This window comes from Mustela erminea, chromosome 6 (assembly GCF_009829155.1).
Source record: "Mustela erminea isolate mMusErm1 chromosome 6, mMusErm1.Pri, whole genome shotgun sequence".
NCBI lineage: Eukaryota > Metazoa > Chordata > Mammalia > Carnivora > Mustelidae > Mustela > Mustela erminea.
In genome coordinates this window covers 102,281,355-102,307,983 of record NC_045619.1, presented here as the reverse complement: position 1 = coordinate 102,307,983, position 26,629 = coordinate 102,281,355, and the positions used below count along the sequence as shown (strand labels likewise).

Here is a 26,629-nt window from a genome sequence, read left to right as displayed (position 1 = left end):
GTGGCTCAGTTGGTTAAGCATCTGCTTTGGGATAAAATAATGCCCCAGGGTCCTGGTATTGAGTCCCGCATTGGGCTTCCTGCTCAGTGGGGAGTCTGCTTCCCCTTCTCCCTCCTTCCCCCTGCTTGTGCTCACTCTCCTTCTCTCAAATAAATAAATTCTTTAAAAAGAATCAAATTAAAGAATCTTTAAAAAGATAAATAAAGCACCCAACTAGGAACCAAACGTTCTCAATCAGTTTTCCATATAAAAACAATCAGCTGCCCCCACCCAAGGAAGACTTTATAGAAATGTGTGCGTTGCCTGCTCACGTTGGCATCTAATTAAAAGATACGGAATGTAATTAATACATTGACTTCCCGCTTCTCTTCATCGCTGCTCCATCTTCTCCCCCTTCTGGAATTTCTCTAGATATTAATGTCTTCAGTTGCTGCCCCCTGTCCCTCCTGACTCACTTGATGCGCTCACTCCCCTCAGCCCTCGGCCATCGGTCCCCATACGGGAGCTCTGTCTTCTCTTCCACGAAGGAGTCCTCCCGCACCCCACTTTAAGGTCTAGACTGGGGGACCTTAAGGGGAGGGTGGGTGTCCAAGATCGTGAGGGACATCAGGACTCACGACACAATGTGGCTGTCCTCCAGGCCACCACCTTGCCGTGCTGGGCACACACAAGGGCGTAGGCAGCAATGGTGTCGCAGAAGCAGGCGCAGTCCCCAATGGACTCGCAAGAGCAGGAGTCGTAGATGCAAACGTCCAGGTATGGCTCAGGGTCCACCTGCAAGGGAACCTTAGGGTGGGCCTCGGCCTGGGCAGAACTTAGGAACTCGGGCTCTTGGTCTGGGAAAGAATGTTCTGGGGGCCAGAGTCAGGCAATGGGGGCCTCTGGCTGGAAGGAGACATGCTGGACAGGGGCCCAAACAGGGAGTAGGTACAGAGGCATAATTCCCAAGTTCTAATCTGGACTCCAATAAGCAGAGTTGGATACAGGAGTGCTGCTGGCCTTTCATAGAATGGAATGTGCCTTAGAATTTTTCAGAACATTCTCTTTGATCCATCTTTCCACATACCTGCTCAGCCTGTCAGCCATTCCCATAACCCACTCCCAAACTCATGGATATTTGCCTGTTTCTACACAAAACGAAGACGTAGAAGCTGGCACCTTCCTCCTTTGCCTCCATTCAGCAAAGCGAAGGAGGAGACGCATCAGACTGCTTACATTGCCTCACTGCGGTGCTGTGGGGCTATTCCCTGGACAGCCAGGCCGGCCTGGGCTCCCCGGACTCTGCCCCCAAGCCTACCCACCCCCCACCCACCCTCAGCCACAGAAACCGCTTCCCCCTTCCTCGCCCCACCCCGCACACTGCTGCCCACACTGGCCTTCTCCAAGGTAGTTGTGACAGGAACGACACTAAGTGGGTCACTGTTCCCAAGACATTCCAACAATCCCGATTTCCCTGGCTGCCCGGCTCTCGGCATTCCTCCAGCTCAGATGCCCAGGGATCCCCCCAAACCAGCTTTGCCATATCCTCAGGGACCACAAATCAGAGGACAGGAGAAGGAGCACTGAGTACAGGAATCCGGCCAGATGTTCCCACGTTGGTGCCACAGAGCAGCGTGCGTGTATGTGGCTGTGTGCACGTACATACGTAACCACACACGGACCCACACAGGCACCCACACAGAGACAGATCACGAATTCAACTTGGCGGAACTGCTTGTCACCCTTTGAGATAAAGACCCGAAAAGAAGTCTCAACAAGGCCTCAAAAATCCCTGAGTAGCGGCCCTGAGAAGAGTTCCTGCTCAGGCCGGACACGCAGCAGGAACAGGAGGATGAAATCCTGGCTCTCATGCGGGAGACAAGATCCTGCGGGGTGGGGGATGGCGGCGGGGGTGGGGGACAAGCCCTAAGATGAAGGCCCAAGGAGAAACACTGACAGGTGCCCAGAAGAGCTACACTTTGCGCAGAAGAAGAAATGATTCACAGGGCGTCACTCTCCTCCTACATCAGCCACCATGCTTTCTGTCTCCCAGGCTGAAGCCAAGAAAGGGACCAGAGAGCTGACGTGATACAGGTCCCTTCTAAGCCTCCGAGGTTGCGTCCACAGGGCAAAGCTCATGCTCCAAGGGCCCAAGCCATGGGACGAACCCTCAGGGCTCTCTTGCCTCTATTCCCCACCAGCCCTCACCAGCCTGTTGCAGTCCTGGAAAATATCACTGGTGAGGATCCTGCAGGAGGAGTCCACCATCGCCTGCTTCATGAGGTTGTTATGGCAGACAGCAGGAGACGAGTCCTGGGGCACCTGGTGGGCGGGGCAAGAGACACAGACAGACCCCCAACCATCAACCCAGAAGGATCCCTGAGACCCTCCTGGCCAGCCCTGCCACCCCAGCCATTCAAACCGCCCCACACCCTACCACACCCCCACCCCCAGCCTCCATGAGAGTACTGGGGGTGGGGTGACGTTCCGGGAAGCAGGCCGCTGGGGTCCAGGCCATGCGGAGAGCCCAGACATACTTTGCTGGTGTCGGCACACTGCGGGTTCACTTTCCAAGAATTTCCAAAGTCCACGGGGTCCTCTTCCACCTGGAGGCTGCTGCTGGTGAAGTCATTGTTCTGGATGCCATCAAAATTCCCACACAGACCACACACCCGCTCCTGACAGACAAGAGGAGGTCATGAGCACCCTAAACCTCAGGGCAAACTCTCTGATTTGGGGAAAGGAGGGCTCCCCGGGGCAGCAGAGGAGGCAGGCTCATCAGAGGAAGCAGCGGCAGGGAGAGGGATGAGGACAGAGACCCAGGAGCAGACCAGGGCGATGGACAAAGCCGCGTCCCCACCGTGGTCTCTCCCAGGCTTCCTCACACAGCCCATCTTAGATCTAAACAGAGTTCATCTCTCTCCCCAGCAACAGGCCGAGCAGAGGGAGCTGCTTCAACATTATGTCAATGAGCGTGTACAGGTCCCAAGAGGGAATGTTCTGGTCCTATTTTACTGCAGACAAGCAAGCCCATTATCTGAGCAACTGAATGTCTGTCCAGAACAGGCTGGCCGGGATTCTGCTGTATACTGAATGCCACCAGAGTCCATATCATATCTCATCTGTCTCCATGTTCACCCCTCATGCGTACCACAGGCACACACGTGCCCAGCTACGGGTCCCAAACAAGTCGTTACTGAATGAATGGAAACCACCGTATAAGGACTATGTAAAGAACTGGAACTATCTGGCCTGGAAAAGAAACAAGTGTGATGCTCTTGAAACAAATTTAGAGCCACATATTTAGAGTCACATCTCTCTGTGCCAGGAGAGATGTGACTGCCACAGAGAGATGTGACTTGCTCTAGTTCACTTCAATACGGAGAATTTGGTTTGGTACAAGGGTGAACTTACTGGGGAACAGGTAAGCAGAATGTTCTCACAGTTGGACAAAGGCCTCATGGCTCCAGTGTACAGCCCCTGTCCTTGTAAACTACCACTCACTCCAGTCCCTCCTCTCCAGCCACACTGGCCTCCTTGCTTAAATGCTCCAAACTCCATCCATCGGAGGGCCTTTGCATATGCTATTCCAACTCTCTTGTCTGGATATTTACATGACTCCCTCCCTTCCCTGAAGACTGGATATTTACATGACTCCCTCCCTTCCCTGAAGACTCTTCATGTCACCTTCAGGTCTCATCGGACCAACCAAGCTAAAATAATAGCCCTACTAGAATATGATCTCCACCAGGGTTGTAAGAGGCAACACCACAGGCCCCCCCCCCAAAAGATGTTCATGCCCTAATCCACACATGGCAAAAGGAACTTCGTAGATGTGTTTGGGTTAAGGACCTTGGGATGGAGAGGGGGTCCTGGACAATGTAGGTAGGCTCGGGATAATCACAGGGTCTTACAAGGGGGCGGCGAAGGCATCAGAGTGAGGAGGGTGAGGTGACAGGAACATAGAGGGAGACTAGAAGAGGCTGTGTTCTTGGTTTTGAACATGGAGGATGGGACCACAAACCAAGGAATGTGGGTGGCCCCTAGAAGCTAGACAAGGCATGGAAATGGTTTCTCTCCTAAAGCCTCCAGGAGAAAGCAGCCCTGCCTATCTGTTTTATATTTTTGACCTCCAGAACCTTAAGGTAATAAATTTATGCTGCTGTTTTAAGCCACTAAGTTTGTGGTAGTTTGTTACAGCAGCAATAGGAAACCAAGACAAGGCGTAAAACACACACACACACACACACACACACACACACACGCAGGTATGGATGTGTAGATACATATATAGTTACATATATGTGTACCTATAATAATATATATTACACCAAATAGTAACAATATATATTATATATGTATGTGTATATGTTTGTATGATATACATGTGGTTTCTTCCCTACTGTATCCACAGTGTCCAGAATAATGCTTGACGCAATGAGAGTTTAGTAAGGATTTGGTGAATAAATGAATGTGTGAATTGTTAATGCTTTCCAGAAGGAGAATAGGCGACCACAAGAAATAAGGGCCACGTAGCCTCACCTCAGGACGGCTGAAATGAACGGTGCAGTCAGAGAGGCCCCAAGACTAAATCAGCTACCAGAGTATGCAGAGCACTTGTCCCACGCTCATCAGAAAAACAAGGTCCCAACACACTGTCAGAACCTGGCCACAAATACCATCATTTTCACAAAAGCAGCATATCAGCAGTTCTACAAATAGCTCTCACACTGGGCTGGTGGATGGCTCCACAGCAAGGCCACACGCCAGAATATTTCCTAGGGTTTTCCTAATAGTGTGCGTGATCGGTTTGCCTCTTTAAGTTAAGAAAACTTAAGAAAATCTGTTGTCTGATCTTTCACTTCCTTCTTCTGTGGATAGAAACCGCCTGCCTAGCATGGCCAGTCAAGGAACTTTTTGCTGGGTTGGGAGAGGCGGGGGCCCCCCACCATCCTTCCTACATGTGGCTGACTCAAGAAACAGCCAAAGCTGACCCCACACATGGAATCCACAGTCTTACATGTGTCAGGAGGGAGACTGGGCTATGAGGGTCACCCACTCTCTCCCATGATGGTAGGCAAGTCAGTGGGCTGAGGAAGGTGCAAACAGTAAGTCACAGACAAGACGAAGAGGAAACAGAGAAGACCCCTTGACCTGGTATGTCCGCTTCAGGCTCACGGAGATGCTCAGGCGGCGGTCCCAGACCACGGAGAGTGCCTTGCCCAGCAGCAGGATGACATAATGACCAGACTCCACCACTTCAAAGTGGGTCTCATCTTTCATGGGCTTCTTCACATTCACCTGAAGGTGAGAGAGAACAGAAAGTGGAGAGCAGGCAGGGGGGATGTGCTTGCTCCTCCCTCTACCCCACACCCCTGCCTGCTGCTGCAGCTCCCCCCCGAACCACAAATTATTCACCCCACCCGGTTAGAGCATGTCCCTTCCAGGCCAGCACCCTGCCTGGACACTTCTGGGTCCGTTTTCCCTATCACTGGCCAATAATCCTATGACTAGCCGATGACAGCATAGAATGCAGCAAAATTATAATTAGGAGATTAAAAATACAATGAAGCCAACTAGTGGAAAATAGCCATCACTGTGCCAAAAAAAAAAAAAAGAATTTTTTGATACTTGATCATTAAATGCATGTGGTCCCCTAAATTGGTTTTAACATGAACATGATTTGAAGCATTTCTAAGCAATTTACATAAAATTCTATCCATTTATATAAATGAACAGTAGACTCTTCCCTTTCCTTCTCCCCACCCTGCTCCCCAGAGTCCCTGCCATCAGGAGTCACCACTTACAGAAAAGGGACACTGAGGAGCTCAGCACTAGTGGCCAGAATCATGGATTTCCATTTCCAGAAAGACTCTGACCTGAGCCCTTGACTTAGCACGCTTGTCACCAGTGCTGAACACTCAGAGCCCATTTCAGCATGTTTGGCTGACTGATTGGTAAAACTGAAGTCATTGCTAAGGGCCTGTGATCCCTTTGCAAGCATTCTCTCCTTAGTGACATACCACACGCAGAGCTAATCATAAGTGCACACCTCCTATCGGACATCACCATTGTCATCTGTCCTCTGAAACTGAGTTGACACTGCTGACCTACAGTAATAATGGGGAATTTGCCCCTAGGTCCCCTAAGATCGGTGGTGCATATTTGCAGGAAGACAGGCATGCGGGCTGAGGCCATGGAACAAAATGAAGGTACCAGGACAGGTCTGAACCCAGAGCCTGGTCTCCCCAGTACAAGATGCTTCCCTTTCCAGACCAGCAGAAGCAGAATGGTGGTGCCCAGTCTCCCTGGCATTCCACATGCAGATTCCGGGGTCCCACCCAGACCCAATGACTCAAAATCTTGGTAGACTCTAGGGTCACTATCTTAAACAAAATTCTAGGTGGGTCTCCTGTACCCTTCTGAGAACCACTTCATAAACTCTTAGTACACAAGGACTGAATCTGATTACTTCTCTTTTGAGCTCTTTTAGAAAGATTTTATCTAAAAAGAACTGAAAAACATAAAGTCAAAATCCCCCAAAACACCATTACTTCCCAAAATAGATGTTTATGAGTGTTACATATAATGTATATATTTGTGCATATATGTTAGTATATATGGATATGTAAATATGTATGTGTATTATATATGTGTATGTTATGTGCATATACTACATGTGTATATATTACATGTGTATATGTATATATATGCATGTTGTGTATACATGTATAGCTGATGTACATGTAGATGATAGATATATAGATGTGTACAGATATGTAGATATGATAAATATGTGTCCATGCACATATGTGGTATGTGTTTATATTATGTACATGTGTGTATGGTATATGACACATGTATACATGTCATGTATACATGTGTACATAAGTGCATGTGCATATGCGTATGTATGGTGGATCCCTTGCTACATATATGTTATGTATGCACATGCATGTATAAATGTGTGTGTTATATATGTGCACGTGTGGATATATACATACCACGTGTGGTGCATATATGTATATGTGTGTGACATATCTGTGTCATGTGCACGTATGCATGCATATGTGTGTGTTGGTGTGTATGCGTGCTGTTTGTGTATTCATATCTCTATATTTCATCTACAGATGCATACATGAAAGGGAAAGGCCTCCTGTCCTCCAGTCCCCACTCCACACTCCAGAGGTAAGCACTGTGCTTTGGCAGTTACACGTTCTTCTCCACACACACCTCTGCCCTTTATTAAAATGGGATCGTGTTATCCACAGTCATCTGCAACTTGTTCTTCTCACAGATCACGTCAAGGTCAGATGATACAGCTCTACCTCACGCCCTCTAACGGCCGTACAATATATCCCACCACACAAGCTCTAAACAATGCTTGATGCCTGCTCTTAATTGGCTGATGGGAGAACAACGGGGTTATGCGGGTGGAGGGGGAAGGCTGGCACTCACCTCCCCGTCAAACAGTTCAATCTCTCCTCCTTCCACCAGGATGGTGACCCGCTTCTTGCATTTCACTGAAGGGTAGCTGCACCCCTCGTTCCCCACCAGGATCCGGAAGGTCCCAAGGTTGCCGTCACAGTAGTCCTGGGGAAAGGGGGTCCCAGGAGAGGAATATTATCTCCGCTCTCTCTCCCCGAATTGGAAGATGGGTATCTCATCATCTCAGACCGTTGAAGGATACATGTTAAAAGATATTACCATGTCCATGCACATGTGTGTGTGTGCGATGCACGTGTGTGTGTGAGACAGAGAAACAGAATGAAATTGAGAGACAGGGAAAGAGGATGAGATGCGGGTGGGGGAGAAGGGACAGGTGTGTTATCTTCAACCGTGACATACGAACCAGAGTCAACGTGCACAAGGGAGCGAAGGAGGGAGAAGGGGAGAGGGGAAAGGCCTGTGGTATGCTTTGCTGAACACATCAGCCTAAAGGCCCCTACCCAGAACTGGTTAGTGCTTAGTCTTACCCAGCTAACTGGGACAGTTTGACCACAAGGCACTTTGTGGCTCTTGATTCCAGCTGAATCCCTCTGGACTGTCAGCCCAGAAATGTAACCAAAGGTCATCTGACACAGCTCCATGGCACTGAGCTATACCCCTCTGGCTGGGGATAGAGGATGAGTGACTGCTGGTCCCTGCTGGTCAACTGCATAAAAGTTAAGGAAAGAGGGGACATTTCTGGCAAATACTGCCCCATGGTGGCTATTGCTGTGGTAAAAAGACCCAGAAAAAGGTGTGAGCCTTTGTGCTGCCATTTATTGGATACATAGAGCAAGTCACTTACCTCTCTGATGCCCCTTCCCCCATACACACACACATACACTCTGTCCCTCTAAAAGACAGAATCAGCCAATGGTGGGATTGTTAAGTTAAATGGGTCTGTGTTAATGGGATTGTGAAAGGTAAATGAGGGAACAAAGGTGCAGGTGCTTTATTCATGGCTCTTGGAAGCAGCTGAAATTTGGCTCAAAAAAGAGTCAAGTCTAGACAACATGTCCCAAAGGAAGAAGGGAGAAAGGGGAAGATCCAGGACAACGTATCAGAAGGGGACAACAGGACTGGCTATGAAGGAAAACAAGCAACCCATGAAGCAACACATTTTGAAAGGGACTCTAAAACTGGCCCACTTGGGAAAGCTTTGTCTGGGCAGGGGAAAAGCAGGGAGCAGATCTGACCAGCTGCTTCTCATAGCACTGAACCAGTGAGTGCTGTCTGGGTGCTCACGTTTGAAATCGGCTGGGTGGTTGAGCCCTAGAGCTGGTGTCACCTCATCTTTTGCTACTAACATTGGAGGCAGATAACTGAAAGACAGGCTGCCAGATATAACCTGTAGCACAGCTCTAGACAGGGATACACCCCAGGTTCATAAGTGTCAGTAAAATCATGTCACAATGAGCATGACCTGTCTGTCTCCCCAGCATGCTGCCTGCCTTTCTGGGGCCACACTGGGGCATGGGAGATGGAAGCTTGGTTAGCTGGTGCCAATGCTCGCTCCCAGCATGCCCTGCCCACCCACAGCTGCTCACGATGCTGCCAGTTCTGCCCCACTCCCAGCATGCGTTATGCTGCTGCTGATTTCACCCCACTCCCAGCATGCTCTGTATTGTTGCCAGTTCTCCCCCACTCCCAGCATGCTCTGCTCTGCTGCCGGTTCCGCCCCACTCCCAGTATGTTCTGCAGACAAGCATGCTCAGGCACGCTCACTACCTGGTTTATGGGGCCCCACAGCCTCTCTGTCTGGGGCTGAGGCTCCTATGGGTCTGTGGTCTTCCCTTGAGACCACGCCAAGCCCTTACCCTTCTTCCCAAGAATGGAGACAGAAAGACCACATTTGTTTAAAGCTTCGCAGCATCAAGTTGTCTCATCCCTCATGAGAAAAGGATTCCTATCTCCTTGCTTACTCACTTTGGTGTCAACCAGTAAGAGAAGTTTACAGTAATCCACATGGCGGGGAGAGGGAGATGGAGGGGCGGGTCCCCTTACTCACCAGCTAGGATTTTCTGGGCAGTACGACTTTTCTGTGCCCCCACTTCTGAACTGGACTAGGTTTAAAATGGAAATGTTGGACAACAGGATCATAGGGCGGGAAGCCAACTCCAGAGATTATTCCAACTGTCCCCCAGTCCTGGGCCACTTACCAGCAGGGAGGGTGAGGGGGCTGAGTCTAGCCTGAGCTCCCCTCTCCCCTGTATGTCCTGACTGAGGCTGTCTGCCAAAAGGAACCAATGCTTTAGCTATTCATGCGGGTGCTAACTTGGGCTGGGGGTAGGCTTGCCCCCACACCCATCCCAGTCAACAAAGGAGTTTCTGCCCTGTTCTTGTAAATCTCCGGGTCAGCTGAAGGAAAATGGACCATTGCTCTGAGTTTCAGGCCCCTCTTCTAGGGGCTGGAAAATTGCTGCAGTAGAAACTAGCCCCAGAGCTGTTTCCACAGAGAGAACAGCAGAATCTGACCCAGAAACCCCCAAAGGGCAGTCAGCACCTCCCAGCGCCCCCCAAAAACAGAGAGCACCCCTGCCCTCCCTCACTCTCACCTGCACCAGAACGTACTGGCACTCCCCAGGGAACAGGTATTTGAGCCCGTCAAAGGTGAGGTAGTGTGCCATGCCAATGGCAGAGCAGGTGGCGTCGCACACGTGGTCCGTGCAGTTCCACTTCCGGTCCCGACAGACACTAGGAAGAGTAATGGCCAGGATGACCAGCTGGATGCTGTGGTGTGAGGGGCTCTTCTGGGCATTGGGGAGTGAGAATCAGTGAAGGAATGCAGATCACTCTGGGGTGCTACCCCTACCCTCCAGGAAGCCTCTAGAAGCCACACCTGGGAGGTGTGGGTGTGGGAAGGCAGTTCACAGTCATCAGCAGTCACATTTTTAGAGCACAGGGCCGAGGAGGAGCGAGGGAAGCCATGCTGCTCTCCTGTTACAAGGGGAAAGGGAGGCAAAGAAGCAAACAGTTCACCCACGGGGTTGGGGCAGCCAGGGAGAGACGCTCTGAGGACCGCCTGCTGTGGATTTGCCAAAGTTCAGCCTCCCTGGAAGATGCCTGAGAGCGGCCATGGGGTCTCTACAGAAGAGGTACACTGAGGTTGAGGGCCCTCTCAGGTGAATGGGGAGAATGAGACACAACAGCAGGAAAGTTCTGAGCTGGGAAAATAGTGACTGACCATCAACTTCTGCCAGGAGAGGTTTTGTGTGTACATAGCTATATTTAAATCTACAGTGATTTGCCCACTATCACAGCGCCCCATCCCCCCACCACCCAGTAACCAGAGCTGACATCAGGAAGCCCACTCTGTGCATCAGAGGTGGCAAGCTCTGACCCAAGGGACAGCTAAGCTCCTTCCAGGTCCCAGCCTTGGCTGCCTCTGTCCACATAGACCTTCCCCTGAAGCTGTGCACAGCCCAGACGTCACAGCATGGTGAGTGAGCAGAGCAAAGGGCCAGTGAAGGGTAGCCACAGAGAGGAAAGAAGAAAACCAGCTACACTCAGAAGGTCCTTGGTGAACTATGCCATTACAAGGACATTTACAGTATGCTGAGGGGACATTATGAGGCCAGAGAGGGAACCTCCAAAGCCCATGCCTTTTGGCAGCTTGGCCACACGTGCAATGACCCATAAGGGCCACGGTCCTTCTTGGGAACGCTACTCTCCAGGAGACTGTCTGTGTAGGGTGAGCACAGGGGAGAATAAAGATTCTCCCCCACTTTACAGATAGAGAAAAAGAGGCACAGAGAAATGGAAAAGAATAACCATGTTCTCACAGGGTGTCAGAGGCAAGTGCCAAAGACCCTGTGGCCGTGTCGGCCCCCACATCCCCACTCTCACTAACCCCACCCCAAGGGCTCCAGTCCCCACCCAGGAAAGCCTCTCCCAGGCCTTACCAAGTGTTGCAGTCAATTTTCACGGTTTCTCCTGGGGCGTATTCTCTGCCTTGATGGAAGCAGGGACACCTTTCCAAAGCCACACACTTGTTCTCATGCCGGACCTAAGAGAAAGGAATCCAAATGTCTTGGGGGCCATAATGAGTGCTGGGAAGACAGCCTCGGCCACAGGCCACGCCCCAGCTGGGGCTCAGCAAACATGTGCCCCCATCCACACAGATGCCCCCTCCCTCAGCTGGAGACACTCCACCCACCCTCTGCCCTTATACCCTGCTGGGACCATGGTGAAGACTGTGTGGTAACCTGTGGCCAAAGCCCCTGGAATGTGCATATCATAGACCCAGTAATTCCACACAGAGGATTTCTCCACAGGAAACGGACTTACGGACAAAGGTTAATGTAGAAACATTTATCATTGCAAAAAATGGAAACAACCAAGCGTTTAACAATATCTATTAAAGAATCTCCAGGTACTGGCATCCTCTGCAGCTCTTGGAAGGGCGCTTTGGAAGACTTTTAAATGCTGTGAGAGACACTGAGGCTGTTCATTTTTAAAACAAGGAAAACTTTGCATACATATGGTCCCAATTATAAATATATATATGACATATATATCTATCAAAACTATACACACACTCATATATATACATATATGGATGTCAAAAAAGACTAGAAGGAAATACAGGAGTTCCATCTGAATGGAAGGCTGAGATAGAGGAATAGAGGAATTTTATTTTCGTCTTTGGTTTTAATTTTTTTTCCCCAAATGTTCATCAGTGAGCCTGTATTATGTTTCCAACAGAAAAGATGGACGATATAGTTAATAAAATTCAAATGCATTTAATGCACTGGAAATGAAGGCTGCATATTGGTCACAGGCAGGAATGGGCCAAAGCCAGAGTCTGGGGGCTTGTTGGAGCCCCACAAGCCCACTCCTCACCCAGTCCCCCAGGATTCTGACACCCTCCACGGGGGGATGCTCTGCTTCCCTGCCCTCCGCCCATTAAGAAAGCACTATGTGAGCGTGTCATACTCCTCAGAGGGACAAAAGAACTAAGACCACTGGCTCCAGTGGGTCCCAGAAGAGCTGTCCAAACCCTCTGACCCCAGTGTGCAGACATGCTTCTGTCCCAGCCCCTGGGGGTGATGGGGCAGCTGTGGCTGTCTGCTCTGGAGTGGCCTAATGGCAAGTGATCTCAAAGAGCCCTGGGTCACCCTCAGGTGAAGGGACCATGGCACTTCTGTGCCAGAGCTACCTAAGGGGTGAGGAGCTCCTGGTCTGTATGTCAGGATCCATGTGCTCCAGTCACTCCGCAGACAAGCCCGAGTTCCCACAAGGCTCTGGCAACAGGGCAGCCTGGGCCTGAACAAAGGGCTTTCATGTCAGGAACCATAAGCTGTGTGTGTGTGTATGTGTGTGTGTGTGTGTGTTGGGAGGGGATGGGAAGAACAACCCCCACTACTTCACCACCACCTTCATCCAACCCTAAGTCCTCAACACCTAAGGGGGAGGGTGGGAACGCAGAGAATGAGGAAGAAGCAGGTCCACCATGTCCCGCTCTTGGAAGACAGTGAGCTTAGGCGCCCAGCAGAGAAGATGGCAGCTTGGGAGGCACAGGGAAGGGGAGGCACAGGGAGGAGGCAGCCTCTGTTTCTGCCACAGCCTTCAGAAGCTGTCCCAATTAGGGTTCATTCCCACATATCCATCCCCCACCCCCAAGCTTCATCAGCCTTGACCTAAGTCTGAGGCCTGCCACCTAGTGGCTACTCTGAGAATGACCGCTGCACCGGCTGGAGAAACTTGAAGTACTCTCCAGCCCCCACATCTACCGACGACGGACACCAGACATACCGACGACGGACACCAGACAGTAAGTCTCCCTATTGGAAACATTATTGAGACAAACGTGATGCACAGAGTCCGATTCCAGGAAACAGAGCTCTGCCCACCTCACCTCGCCTTGTCTTACGTCACCTCACCTCACCTCACCTCACCAGAATATGCACCATCCCTTCTCCTTCGAGCAGGCAGAGTGGAGGCTCCCACACCTCCTGTTCTGCATGCTGGCTGTTTCTACCTCTCTTCAGGATATTCAGCCCATTAACAAAAGCGCTGCACACCCAGGGCTTAGGTAGCCCCTCCCCCGGCCCATGGCTGAGTCCAGCCCCCTTCCAATGTACAGAAACTTAAATGCCAGCTTGGTCGTGAGATAAAGTCACCACTGCTGCTCCCATTTCCTCCTTCTGCACTCTCACTGACAAACCACAAGGCTCCTCTTTGCCCTGACCCACGGATGGATTACAGTATTAAAATAGGAACTTGGCGGGTGGGGGGGGGCGCCCTGGGTGGCTTGGTCATTAAGTGTCAGCCTTCAGCTCAAGTCATGATCCCAGGGTCCCGCCTGGCGCTCCCTGCTCAGTGAGAGGAGCCTGCTCCTCCCTCTCCCACTCACCTTGCTTGTGTTCCCTCTCTCACTGTGTCTCTTTGTGGAAAAAAATGAATAAAATCTTTAAAAAAAAAATAGGACCTTTGTACTGGAGGAGGACTTCTATAGACAACAGGGGTATGGAGTTAGATCCACAAGTGAGAGCTACTAGAGAGGGGACAAAGCAAAACCTTAAAAGGAAAGAAGAGGGTTTCCAGGCCTCACCTCAGTACAGGCTCTGACTTGGGAGAGAAGATCAAATAACATCAGTTCAGCCAAAAACACCCAGAGAGTCCTAAAGCATTAAAAAAAAAAAAAAAAATCCCTGGAGACTGAAAGATAAAGGCACAACACAGGGGATGAAGAGGATAGAGGATCCAGATGAGGACTGGTCAGACGCATAGGGTAAGTCAGGACCGCAGTCCCCGGCTGGGAAAAGTCACTTAAGAATCACATTCAAAATAAAGTAAACCATCTCTGCCGAGTGTTTGTCCCTTTGGAACACCAGAACGATAGTAAGACAAAGTTAACAAATGCCCTTCCAAGACTTGAGAAGAAAAGAGGCAGAAATCATTGTCACTCTCCATCAACTTGGGCCATCCTGAGGAAGAATGGTTCATGCTAAGAACAAGGTATGAGGTATTGGGCAGCTCCAAGAAAAATTATGAAGTAGAAAAAAATTGGTTTTGTTGCTCTTCTCTGAAAAGGCACCATCTTCCCCTTTGCCCCACCCAGCCCCCATGCATGAACACCGTACTGACCCATTCTCCAAAATCTTTTTTGCCTCCTAGCTATCCTTTGTTCATTCCCCCTATCCCAGGGTCCTGGGATTGAGGACCCTGGGATACTTCCAGGGTCAATACAGCTGATTACAGCTAGGTGTTTGTTACTGAGGCAAGAACCTGATTAAATAGTTCACACTAAGGTGTGAATGACTTCCTGTGAGAATTTAAATTTAAATTTAAATTAAGCTTTTCTAAAACTCTTGTTAGCCAAAATGAATTTATGCTCCCTTTATGTCAGTAGGCCCGATTAGGTGACCAGTCATATAAAGAGTAGAAGATATTTTTGAGACAGAGAGGCTTTCGGGGCCTTTTAAAATTACATCTCATAGGATTATAGTGCCCACATGTGAGGCCCACCCCCAATGGGCCCCAGAGCCCCAGACTTTACATTTTAAAAAAGCAATGCCAGAGTCTCTTTAGTCGTCACACTGGGCCAGTGAGAAAAACAGGCATGAAAGGACCAGAGAGATGAACACGTTTCCTAGCTGCCAAGGGCTTCCTCGCAGCAGCTGAATTAGGTACCAGCTAGGAAAGTGTCACTTCTAGATTTCAGAGAGTAAGTCAGCGTCCCCCACGCTGGGGTGCCACACTATCCAAGACAACCTCGCAGGAGAGAGGGAGGCAAATAGGGCTGAAGGATCCCAGCCTGGGAATCAGGAAACCAGGATTTCCAGGATAGAACTATGTAGCCTTGAGTGGTTCTGGTTCCTGTCTTTCCTCAGACTCCCGTGTTGTAGAAGGGGCAGAAACCCCGAGTCCTTAGGGCTCCTCACTTCACCACTGGATCCTGCTCCAGAAGAGAATTAACCGGGCGGCTGAATGAGTGAGCTGGGCAGTGGGTTGTGCTTTGCTGCCACCTTGTGGTAAAAGTGGGTAATATTCCAACAAAGGCAAATCCACTCAATTTTTGAACTAAAGAAAAGATGGAAATTTTTCTAATGCAACCCCCTTATTTGATTGATCTCAAGGGCCTCCGAATGTGGACACTGAGGTCTTAAAATTGCTCCCAGTGTGTGATAACTTCCTATAGCATCTCTCTGTTCATAATACGATTCATAGTTTTCCTCCCCAAGCTTCTAACAGAGGTCATCAAAGTACCACTTACTAAGCAGCTTCCATGACCCCGCCACTATCACCGCCAGTCCTCCCAACTGCCCTTCTAACCAAGTTTTACAGATGAGAAAAATTAGACTCAAGGATTTTAAGTGACTTGCCACTCCATTAAGTAAATGTCAGGAGCCAGGGTTCACACCTCGAAGGACAGGACTCCAGTGCCCTTCCCACTCAGCTTCTCCACTAACCATTTACCTAGGAGGACACTGGCCATGTATCAAAAGCATCCCTCCCAGCTTTGTCCTGTGCAAGGAGACCTTTGCACCAGTGTCAGGAGCAGACAAAGTGGCCAGGAAACCCCAGCTCTAAGCAGATGCCAGGCCGGGCACAGACTGCAAAGAGGAGGGACCCCCAATCCATTCCCAACATTTTCAGACAGTTTCTGGTCTTACAGTGGACACGGAGCCATACCTTGTATGGACAGAGAGAGGCAGTCTTCAACAGCGTGGTCCCCTGGCCAGTGTCACTCTGTGATAGTGAGTATGCAAATGAAAGGCACTGGGAAAATCCTACAGCAATTGGCCTGAGTAATACATCACATCTGTTGAATCAAATAAAAATGGGGGGGGCGCACATTTTGTACATATTTTGTATGTCCTTGCTTTCTGTTTCTTTTTTCTTTTTTTTTTTTTTTAAAGATTTTGTTTATTTATTTGACAGAGAGAGATCACAAGTAGGCAGAGACGCAGGCAGAGAGAGAGAGAGAGGAGGAAGCAGGCTCCCCGCCGAGCAGAGAGCCCGATGCGGGACTCGATCCCAGGACCCTGAGATCATGACCCGAGCTGAAGGCAGCGGCCCAACCCACTGAGCCACCCAGGCGCCCCTCTGTTTCTTTTTTCTGATCATTCATTGCTATTGTAGCTACAAAAGCTTTAGTCCACGACAGAACAAAAATTTAAGGAAACGGGCCCTTCTTGGCTCTCTCCTGTGGACAGGAGGAGGTTGACAGAGCCTCTGTGACTGAGACTTGGTTATTTACAAAAAGAATTGAAGCTATCCCTACGATTCTACAACCCCTTCGGGTCCACAGCCGATGTGTGAGGAAGGCAGAAAAGGAATTATATGCCCATGTCACAGGTAAGGCAATCGAGGCTCAGAGAAAGAACAAACGCTCACCCCAGGGTGAGTGAAGCCGGAACAGAGAACTCAGGCCCTCTACCCTGTTCCTATTCAGGTGCTCTTTCTGCACTCCAAGATCTGCCCCCCAGCAAAGAGCTCCTTCCCTGCCCCCACCTCCACCCCACCCCGGCCCCCTGCTCAAGTGCGTAGGATGCAGACTCCCGACCTCTTCTCCAAACCCTCGGTCCCGTGCCACATCCTTACATCTCCCCCGGAAGACAGGCCACACAGAGAAACACCCCTGGGTAGGATGTCTACACCATCACATGGGCCCAAACAGCTCCTTTGTCTTTGCATTGTGGCCAGGAACACGTGTCCGGTGCAGCAGCCAGCTGACTGCGCACCTCGTAAATCATGGACTTTTCTGCTCTGCTGAATCTAGCCTCAACGATTTGCACCTCTGTTGGCATCCTAATGAGGCAGTTGTGAAAATAAGCCAATCTCTCACATTCTGAGCTTTTGAGCATTGAGTCCCCTGCGGTTGAGGTTAGAGTCACCTCGCTGTTAGACAGATACCTAAAGACTGTCCTCAGAGTGTGTGCCAGATGCTTGGGGAATGCCAGGGAGCTCCTGGTGTGCCCATATGCTGTGTGTGAGGTCTAGCTCCCCACTGGGGATTTGGGACCACGATAGACTATTGTGGTTATTATCTGAGATGATCCGTCTCGTTTGCTTCATTGAAAAAAAAGGGGGGGTGATTTAAAAGAGTCTCTGATGCTGACATAAGCCCCTGAGTGATGCCCCTTTTCTTGCCAGAGGTTCTCTCTTTGTTGTTGTTGTTTTTTTAATATTTTATTTATTTGACACAGAGAGAGAGATCACAAGTAGGCAGAGAGGCAGGCGGAGAAAGATGGGGAAGCAGGTTTCCTGCCAAGCAGAGAGCCCGATGTGGGGTTCGATCCCAGGACCCTGAGATCATGAGCTGAACAGAAGGCAGAGGCTTAACCCTCTGAGCCACCCAGGGACCCCCAGAGGCTTCTCTGATGTCTGGAGAATTTCTCCTCCAGGTACAGTGAAGGGACAGTCAAATAAGAGGCCCTTGGGATAAAAAGAGCAATGCAGAAGCTTCCTCTCCCGTCTATTTCTTGCTGCTATGCAGCTCTGAGGTTCCCCTCCTTACTTAACCTCCTTGAATAGCCACCTCCTGCAAAGAAGACCTTCTAGGTCAAGGGTGCTCCCAGGCCAATCTCTAGCTCCCTCATTAGAAAAAACAGTACAAAATCGTCAGGGGCTAAGGCAGAGGGAACACCCCAGGCAGAGTGAACAGCTCGTCTCTCTGTCTTGGAGGACAGCCGGAGGGAAAGAGATCAGTCACGTGCCCTGCACACCCCCAATGCACAACCCGCCTGAGGGCCACTGGTGATGGGTCCCGGTTCCCTCCACAGGACACTGGCAGCCCCACGGCCGAGGACCTCACCCCTCAAGCCAAGGCCTGGGCATCACTCACGCCCTGTACAGTCATATAGGACAGCCATCCTACCCCCTCCCATATGGCCTCTCCAACTCCTGCCCCAGCCCCAGCTACTTACTTTGGGTACAGGGGAATCAGAGTCAGGAAAAGCCAAGAGACATGAGGCTTTTGAAAGAGAAAAACCCAGAAGTTACGTCCTTCAGGGTGACAAGAATAACCTATGTATGCAGTTGTCCCCTCACCCCCATCCACAGGAATACATTCCAAGACCCCCCAGTAGATGCTAAAAATCGCAGATAGGACCAAGCCCCATATATACTGGTTTTTTCCCTATGCACACATACGTATGATAAAGTTTACTTTATAAATCAGACACAGGAAGAGATGAAGAACAATAACTAAAAATAAAAGTTATAACACTACACTGTAGGAAGAGTGATACGAATGTGGTCTAAGCACCTTACTATACCCACTCACCCTTCTCCTTCTGGTGATGATGTAAGATAATAAAATGCCTCATGGTAAGATGAAGTGAGGGGGATGGTACAGGCACTGAGACACGGCGTTAGGCTACTGCAAGCCCCTGCTTCTGGACCCCAGCGGACGGTGGGTAACTTCCACCATGGGTAGGGGAACGACCGACCATAATATATGTGTACAAAACTGATCCACAAGCAGACTTGGGAGGAAGGCAAGGATCTTGGGCACGCTCAGACCCCTGCCGCCAGCAGCCGTCTAGAACCAGGTAGAGGCAATCAGCAGACCTTGGACCATGCAAGGCATGCTGGGAACTGCTGGCCGGAGGCTGTGTATCTGTTAAGAGCTGGCCAAGACCTCGTAACTCACTTCCCAGGTGAGGAAAACCAGGCTCAGTGAGGGGAAGGGACTGGGGCCTGTCCTTGCTGGTGAAGGGGCAGCAACATCAACATCATCTCTTGCAACAGAAAGTTCTACACATATATGCAAATGATATACAAATATATGTGTGCCCTCTCCTCTTCATTCGGGGAATGCAGCCGCCCTTGGGAAAATTTCAAGGGAAATGCCAGTTTCCACACGTAAGTATTTTCTGGAAATACTCACTGTGCTTCCTGTGGCACTTCTGTGCACGGAATTCCTGTGTTTTTGTCGGATCTCATCAGGATGGACTCCAGACACTTTCCCACCATCTCCCTTCCCGGCTCTGATGGCTGAGTCAGCCACAGAAGACTGTCCCCCACCCCTACCCCAGTCACAGCCTCCACACCCACCCCCCCCGTTACCATTCTCGCTTCGCTCCTGTTTCTTCCTCTCTCTGCTCCAGAGCCACCTGGCCCGTGCTTTACCTGCAGCAAAATGCAAGGCTTCCCACCCTCCAAGGCTCCATGGTGGCTCTGGTGGCTTACCATGCCTGGGGGGCAGAGGCAGCCAGAGACACAGCCCGAGCTCATGCACTGCAGGTCATAGTTCTGGCAGGTTTTGGCACACTCAAGCCCTTCAGCCCTCGGGTTATCAGCGGGGCACACCAACGTGACCATGGGAGGCCGGCAGGACAGGCTCCTTTTACCTTGGAAGTAGAAGAAAGCAAAAGAGTCAATGGATCTCCCTTCCACACTGTCCTTGGTACCCCCCCCCCCCACCCACTTGCATCCAGAGATCCAGCCACCCACTGCCTGGGATCAGGTGCTCCCACAGGCCTTGCCCTGAGCCAGGCTCCCCCGGTGAGACTGCAGAGCCACCCCACCTACTCATCTGAGCCCCTGACCTTCGCCCACGTGGAAGGCATCTGTCCTGCCCTCCGCATCCCTGTATCAGCCCACTCCTCATTCCCCTTGAACCCACCGCACAAGCAGGGGGAGTAGCAGGCTAAGGGAGAGAGAGCAGCAGGCTCCTTGTTCAGCAGTGCTTGATCCCAGGACCCCGGAACATGATCTAAGCCAAAGGCAGATGCTTAACCGACAGCCACTCAGACAACCCAAAGGAAGGGGTTTTGTTTCCTTTGTACACGAATGTATCGTATCTCCTGACCGTGGGCACCTATCATGGGCTGATTGAATAAATGATGACAGGAGGGTTGCTACAGCACTTTCCTTTCAGAAACCTGCGTGTGCATCACAGCATTTATATCTGACTATATAGAGCACTTACTCTCTCCTGTGGACAAGTTCCAGCCTTATTTTTACACAGAAACTTTGTTAGGAAACTGAAACCCTAAAAGATTAGGTGGGCCTTCCAAAATTGCACAAAATTCTAGGAGCTTCCTGACTTATTAAAAAAAAAAAAAAAGTCACCTTCCAGGGACTATAGGATAGAAAAAAGCCAAGAGGGTGGGGACACAAGCAACTGCCGGAGAGCAGGGCAGGACTTCGTGACCCTCAGGTCTCTTACGGACTGAATGTCTTGCCGCCCCCGAAATTCACATGTTGACCCTAGAGGTAGTGGTGCTAGGAAGTGAGCCCTTTGGGAAGTGATGGCGCCATGAGGGTAGAGCTCTCACGGGTGGGATTCGTGCCCTGATGAAGAGAGCCCACTGAGCTTCCCAGCCCTCTCCACCCTGTAAGGACACGAGAAGTCTGCAACCCTCACCGGGACCTTGCTAGCACCTGACCTTGGACTTCCAGCCTCTATAACTGTGAGAAGTACATTTACAAGACAAAGACAGAAATCTGTATTTCTTACACTTAAACCACCTAGTCTGTGGTATTTTGCTATGGCAGCCTGAACAGATAAAAACAAGGTCACAAGTTCTTATTTCAACTTCTGAGCTGCCCACGTGCTTGGGCTCTTGCCCCAGCTCCAGGCTGAGAGATGCTCCCCAAGCAGTCACACGGGGCAGCCTGACTTCTCACCCAGGGCGAACTGGAGAACAAAGGCAAAGCACACACCCAGGTCGCTTGGAGAGATGGGGTCTTGAGGGAAGAGAAAGGCAGAGAGAGGTGGTCAAGCTGGACATTGAAAATAGCACATGTATCTGCCTAAAGTCATTCCTCTCCCTCTACTGGGTCAGTCCTTTCTAAGCAAAGATCCATTTGGAAGCCAATTAGTTCTCCCTGAACCATAATGTGAATATGGTCCCACCAGTGCCGGGCCAACCCCTTCTCCCTTCTGTGCCTTGTCCTTAAACTGCGTACCAAGTATGAGGACCTTCAAACTGAGAATAAAGGGTCCAATATCCCTGCCTTCAAATCCATCTGAAAAGCTTTCTAAACATACATCCTAGTCATTAAAGACTTAAATGTGAGAACTGAAACCATAAACATCCTTGAAAAGAGAAGCAGAAGTAATCTCCCTGACACTGGCTATAGGAACTTTTTTCTAAATAGGTCTCCTGAGGCAAGAGAAACAAAAGTTAAAATGAACTATTGGGACTATATCAAAATAAAAATCTTCTGCACAGTGCAGGAAACAATCGACAAGATTAAAAGGCAACCTACTGAATGGGAAAAGATATTTGCAAACAACACAGCTGATGAAGGGTTAGTATCCAAAATATATAAAGAACTTACACAACTTGACACCCCAAAAACAAATATTCCAATTAAAACATGGGCAGATGACATAAACAGACATTTCTTCAAAGAAGACATCCAGTGGCCAACACACATATGAAAAGATGTTCAACATCAATCATCATCAGGGAAATGTCAAAACTACAATGAGATACCACCCCACACCTGTCAGAATGGCTAAAATCAACAACACAAGAAACAAGTGTTGGAGAGGATGTGGAGAAAGGGGAACCTTTTACACTGTTAGTGGGAATGCAAGATGGTACAGGCACTCTAGAAAACAGCATAAGTTTCTTCAAAAAAATTAAAAATAGAATTACCAATAATTCCAATAATTCTACTACTTGATATTTACCCAATGGCAATAAAAACACTACTTCAAAAAGATACCTGCGCCCCGTGTTTACTGTAGCATTATTTACGTAACCCCACTATGGAAGCAGCCCAAGCGTCCACCTATAGACAAACGGATAAAGAAGAGGTGGTGTATAAATGTACAATGGAATATTATTCAGTCATAAAAAGAATGAAATCTGGCCATTTGCAGCAAACTGGATGGAGCTAGAGAGTATTAATGCTTTGAAAAATCAATCAGAGAAAAACAAACACCAAATAATTTCATTCATATGTAGAGTTTAAGAAACAAAGTAGCAGAGGGGAAAAAAATAGAGAGAGAAATAGAAACTAAGAAACAGACTCTGAACTATAGAGAAAGCGCTGGTTACCAGAGGGGAGGTGGAGGGGCATGGTGGGGGGGGGGATTAATGAATGCACTTATCATGATGAATAAAAATAAATCAAAATGATTAGATAGATAGATAGACAAACAGATATCCTTGTCAGCATGTCTGTGGGCAAAAGGAAGCCAAGGAAGGAGCCAAGGTCGCCTATAATCAAGGCTACCAACTTATAGCTGCCCTCTAGGTTAAGGTCACCATGGGCAAAACAGAAATCCCACTGAATCCACCTTGCAGAGAACTCAATCTTTCCCCCTAAAATTCCTCCTTGCCTCAATAATCTGGGTATACACATGCGAAAGCACTTCAAGGCCTGAGAGTCAGTTATACAGACACAAACATTGTGTCAGTCCTGACCCATGCCCGAATGCATGCACACGTGGGACAGAGCAGCCCAGCGGGGAGATGGAGAGCCCAGTACTCACTGCGGTGAGACAGGGGACTGCTGAGCACGGTGTCGGGCAGCAGGCTTCCTGGGGTTCCGCTTGTTGTACAGTGCATGAAGCCATCCTCACAGTAGCTGCAGACAGGAAGGTCGGAGCCCAGCTTTGCAAGAGCGGAGACCCCGGCCAACACCTTTTCCTTGCCTCCCACTCACCCTCTGACCCCTCCAACTCAGGCAGTCTCCTAAGTCAACGGAAACACAGCCTGCTGGGGCTCCCAGCAGCCTCTGTGTTACCAATCCTAATGGAATGTCTTCAGTTCTTTCCTTACCTGATCCCTTTTAACATTATTCGTCACTGTGACTATTCTGTTCTTCTAGAAAAAGAAAAAAATCCCTCCTGGTTTCCTCTTACCTTCCTGGTTGCTCCCTTAGGCTCGCCCCCCCCCCCCCCCCCCGCCACTGGCTCCCTGCTCTGCTCTCTCTTCTCACCCCGTGCTGTCATCCACAGCTTCTAGGACAGAGATGACTCGCACACTCACATCAGCAGCTGGGATCTCCCACCTTGAACCCGAGATCCATACATTCAAGCACTTACAGGATCGCCATCTTGGTGTCTCAAAGACTTCAAACTCAGTATGTCCAAAACTGACCTCATGACCCCCCCCCCCAACCAAAGCCAGTCGTCCTCCAGTGCTTGGATTTATTGTATGATACCACCATCCATCCACGTTCACAAACCAGCAAATGAGGGGTCAGCCCTGCCACCGCCTTCTCCCCACCCCCATATCTGGCCATCACCCGGCCCTTGGACTTCATCTCCAAAACATCACTGGCACTCAGACTGACTTCTCGAGCCACCACTACTTCTCATCCAGACGAAGCAGAAACTCTGAACTGATGGATACAGACCAAATCCCTAAGATGGCATCCTTGGTCCCATGTGCTTGGAACCCCGCCTGCCCTTCCTCTAGCCCATGTCAAGCATTCATAGACCATATACTTCTCTTCCTCCTACCCTCATGCCTTTGCGTGCATTGGAGTTATTATCTGGTTAACATCTCTCTCTCTCTCTCTCTCTCCCCATCACTGGACTATGAGATCTAAGAAGGTAGAAGCCATGACTGGTCTCACTCATTATCTCCTCAGCAGCCAGCACAAGGCTTTGCATAAAGTACTCAATATACTTTTTATATTCTTTTCTTCCTCTCCTCCAATCCCAACCCCCTCCCTTCCCACGCACCACTATTTCTATGATATCTGGTCTCCTAAAGGGCTCCTGCTGATGCCTGTATCCTGGTGTTCACACTCTTGTGTCATCTCGGTTGCACCAAGGTTGGTCCATGTGACCAACAGGATGGGCAACAGTGACATACCAAGTGTCACCTAAGATTAGGTGATGAAAGACTATGGCTTCTCTCTTGGTGCCCTCTCTTGGATCACTCACTCTGGGGAAACCAGTTCACAAGCCACCCAGTGGAGAGGTCCACAGGGTGAGGAACTGAAACCTTTTGCCGAGAGCTGTGTGAATGAGCTGGGGCTGGAGGCTCCAGCTCCCTTTGAGGCTCCAGATGATTCCAGGCTTTGGAGCCAACCCAAGCCGAGCCACCCAGCCAAGCTGCTCCAGCAGTCCTGACCCGAGAAACTCAGAGGGAGATTGTACATGTTCACTGTTTTCAGCTGTTACATTTGAGGTTCATTGTTTTATGCAGCCATAGATAAATAAAACTAATACAATCTTATTCTGTTTAATGTATATCTGCCTGAATGTACTTTCATAAAGTGTGTTTATTTCACGCGTGTGTATGTTTAATTTACACAAGCAGTGTTATCTCGTATATCACACTGTTTGGTTGTTTTCTTTAGCACCATGTGTTTAAGAGTCAACCCTGCCAGAGAGCCTGGGGAACTCTGTCGGTTGAGCATCTGACTCTTGATTTCAACTCAACTCAGGTCATGATCTCAGGGTCGTGAGATAGAGCCCCATGTTGGGCTCTGCGCTGAGTGTGGAACCCGCTTAAGACTCTCTCCCTCTTCCTCTGCCCCTCCCTGCTCTCTCTCAAAAAACAAAAACAAACAAACAAACAAACAATCCACCCTGCTAATACATACCAACTTGCCAGGGTCCTTTTAAGGCTGCCTGGCCCTCTATTGTTTGCATCCACTACATTTTACATATGTACCCTCCCATGGATAGACGTAGATTGTCACCTGTTCCTTGCCACCACAAACAAAAGATGTGATTAACATCTTCATACCTGTGCTCTTAAGAGCCAGTGTGAGGATTTCTTTAGTATACATGCCCCAGAAGGAACTGTGGGGATCTCAAGGGTGGATATCTAATTTGCATAAACTGTGCCAACTGCTCTCCCAGGGGCAGCTGACCTTGCACTTGAAGGGAGCAACACACCTTCCAGATTAAGGAAGGCCAAGAGGCTGGAGAGGGGAGGAGTTGGCAGGGGTCGAAGTGCATGGGCCCTGGGAGACCATCTTGAGGATTTGGTCACTATCCTAAGGCCTCCTGAAAGGAAACTATTAAGAATTCCAAGCAGGGGAGCACCTGGGTGGCTTAGTTGTTAAGCCTCTGTCTTCGGCCTGTGTCATGATCCCAGGGTCATGGGCTCTCTGCTTTGGGCTCTCTGCTCAGTGGGAAGCCTGCTTCTCTCTCTCTCCTATTCCCCTGCTTGCGCTCCTTCTCTCACTGTCTCTTTCTGTCAAATAAATAAATAAAAATCTTTAAAAAAAAAGAAAAGAAAAGAATTCCAAGCAGAGGTATGACATCATCAGCTTGAGGTTTTGGAAAGCTACTGGGTTCTCTGAACCAGGGTATGTCCTACCCATAGCAGATTGGGGGCCCCATATTCCACAGTCCTGCCAATACTTGGCATTATCCAGAGTTCCAGTTTTTCTACTCTAATAGATATGAGTAACACTCACTGTTTTAATTGTACTTCTCTGACTGTAATGATTTTGAACATTTTCAATGTGGCTGCTGTTTAATCAAAATTGAACCGAATGAGCAAGAGAATCAGTCCTTCCTGACATGGGCACTTTCAGAAACTGCACCCTCTGGTTTTTAGCTAACACTCGATTTACAGATATCCTCCCGCAGATGTCAGATCTGTCATCTGGACGTGACCCAAAAGCTTAAATTTGGGGCACCTGGGTGGCTCACACAGAAAGCATCTGCCTTCAGCATCCTGGGATCAAGCCCCACATCAGGCTCCTTGCTCAGCAGGGAGCCTGCTTCTCCCTCTCCCTTCCCCCTGCTCCTGCTCTCTTTCTCGCTCTCAAATAAATAAATAAATCTTTAAAAACAAAAGCTTAATTTTATTTTTAGAAAGAAGAAAAGAGAAACCTTGCAGGAGGGTTTACAATCAACTCCTGTCCCAGATCTTGGCTTGCAAGAGGGCAAGCACTCTATGAGGAGGCCCATTCGATGACCAGCCAAATGGCCTGAAGACACACGCTAGCACAGGTGTTTGCCCTTCCTACCACCTGTTGTAGGTGCCCCCAGCATGCGTCCATGGGACTCATGATCATCTCAAGAGTAAATATAAAGAGCAACAAACAGGCCCTGAGTTCCCGTTGGCTCCTACTCTCCGGAAATCCCAGTTTTCTAAATGAAGTGGAGAGAGAACAGCCACTAGCTTTCAGCTGGTGCCTGAAGGGAAGACCAGAAAGAGGAGGTTTCCATATCATGGAGAGGTCACTGATGTGCAAATCCCAAAGACAGCCTGAAGCCAGGGCTATTCCCCCCAAGCCCTATTCACCCAGGGCCCACGGTACCTCATCTCCC

General features: G+C 49.5%; 1 protein-coding gene across 2 annotated transcripts in view; it reads right to left on the bottom strand.

The window, feature by feature from the left end:
• Positions 1-26,629, bottom strand: part of VWF (von Willebrand factor) — a 135,657-nt gene that overhangs the window by 50,242 nt on the left and 58,786 nt on the right. For both annotated transcript variants that reach the window (XM_032349034.1, XM_032349032.1), the window contains 9 exons: positions 22,874-22,968; positions 19,609-19,769; positions 11,370-11,473; positions 10,023-10,161; positions 7,438-7,572; positions 5,134-5,280; positions 2,517-2,657; positions 2,188-2,301; positions 618-774 (listed from right to left, as the gene is read on the bottom strand). In XM_032349034.1, coding sequence (XP_032204925.1) covers positions 618-774; positions 2,188-2,301; positions 2,517-2,657; positions 5,134-5,280; positions 7,438-7,572; positions 10,023-10,161; positions 11,370-11,473; positions 19,609-19,769; positions 22,874-22,968 — 1,193 coding nt within the window. The remainder of the gene's footprint in view (positions 1-617; positions 775-2,187; positions 2,302-2,516; positions 2,658-5,133; positions 5,281-7,437; positions 7,573-10,022; positions 10,162-11,369; positions 11,474-19,608; positions 19,770-22,873; positions 22,969-26,629) is intronic.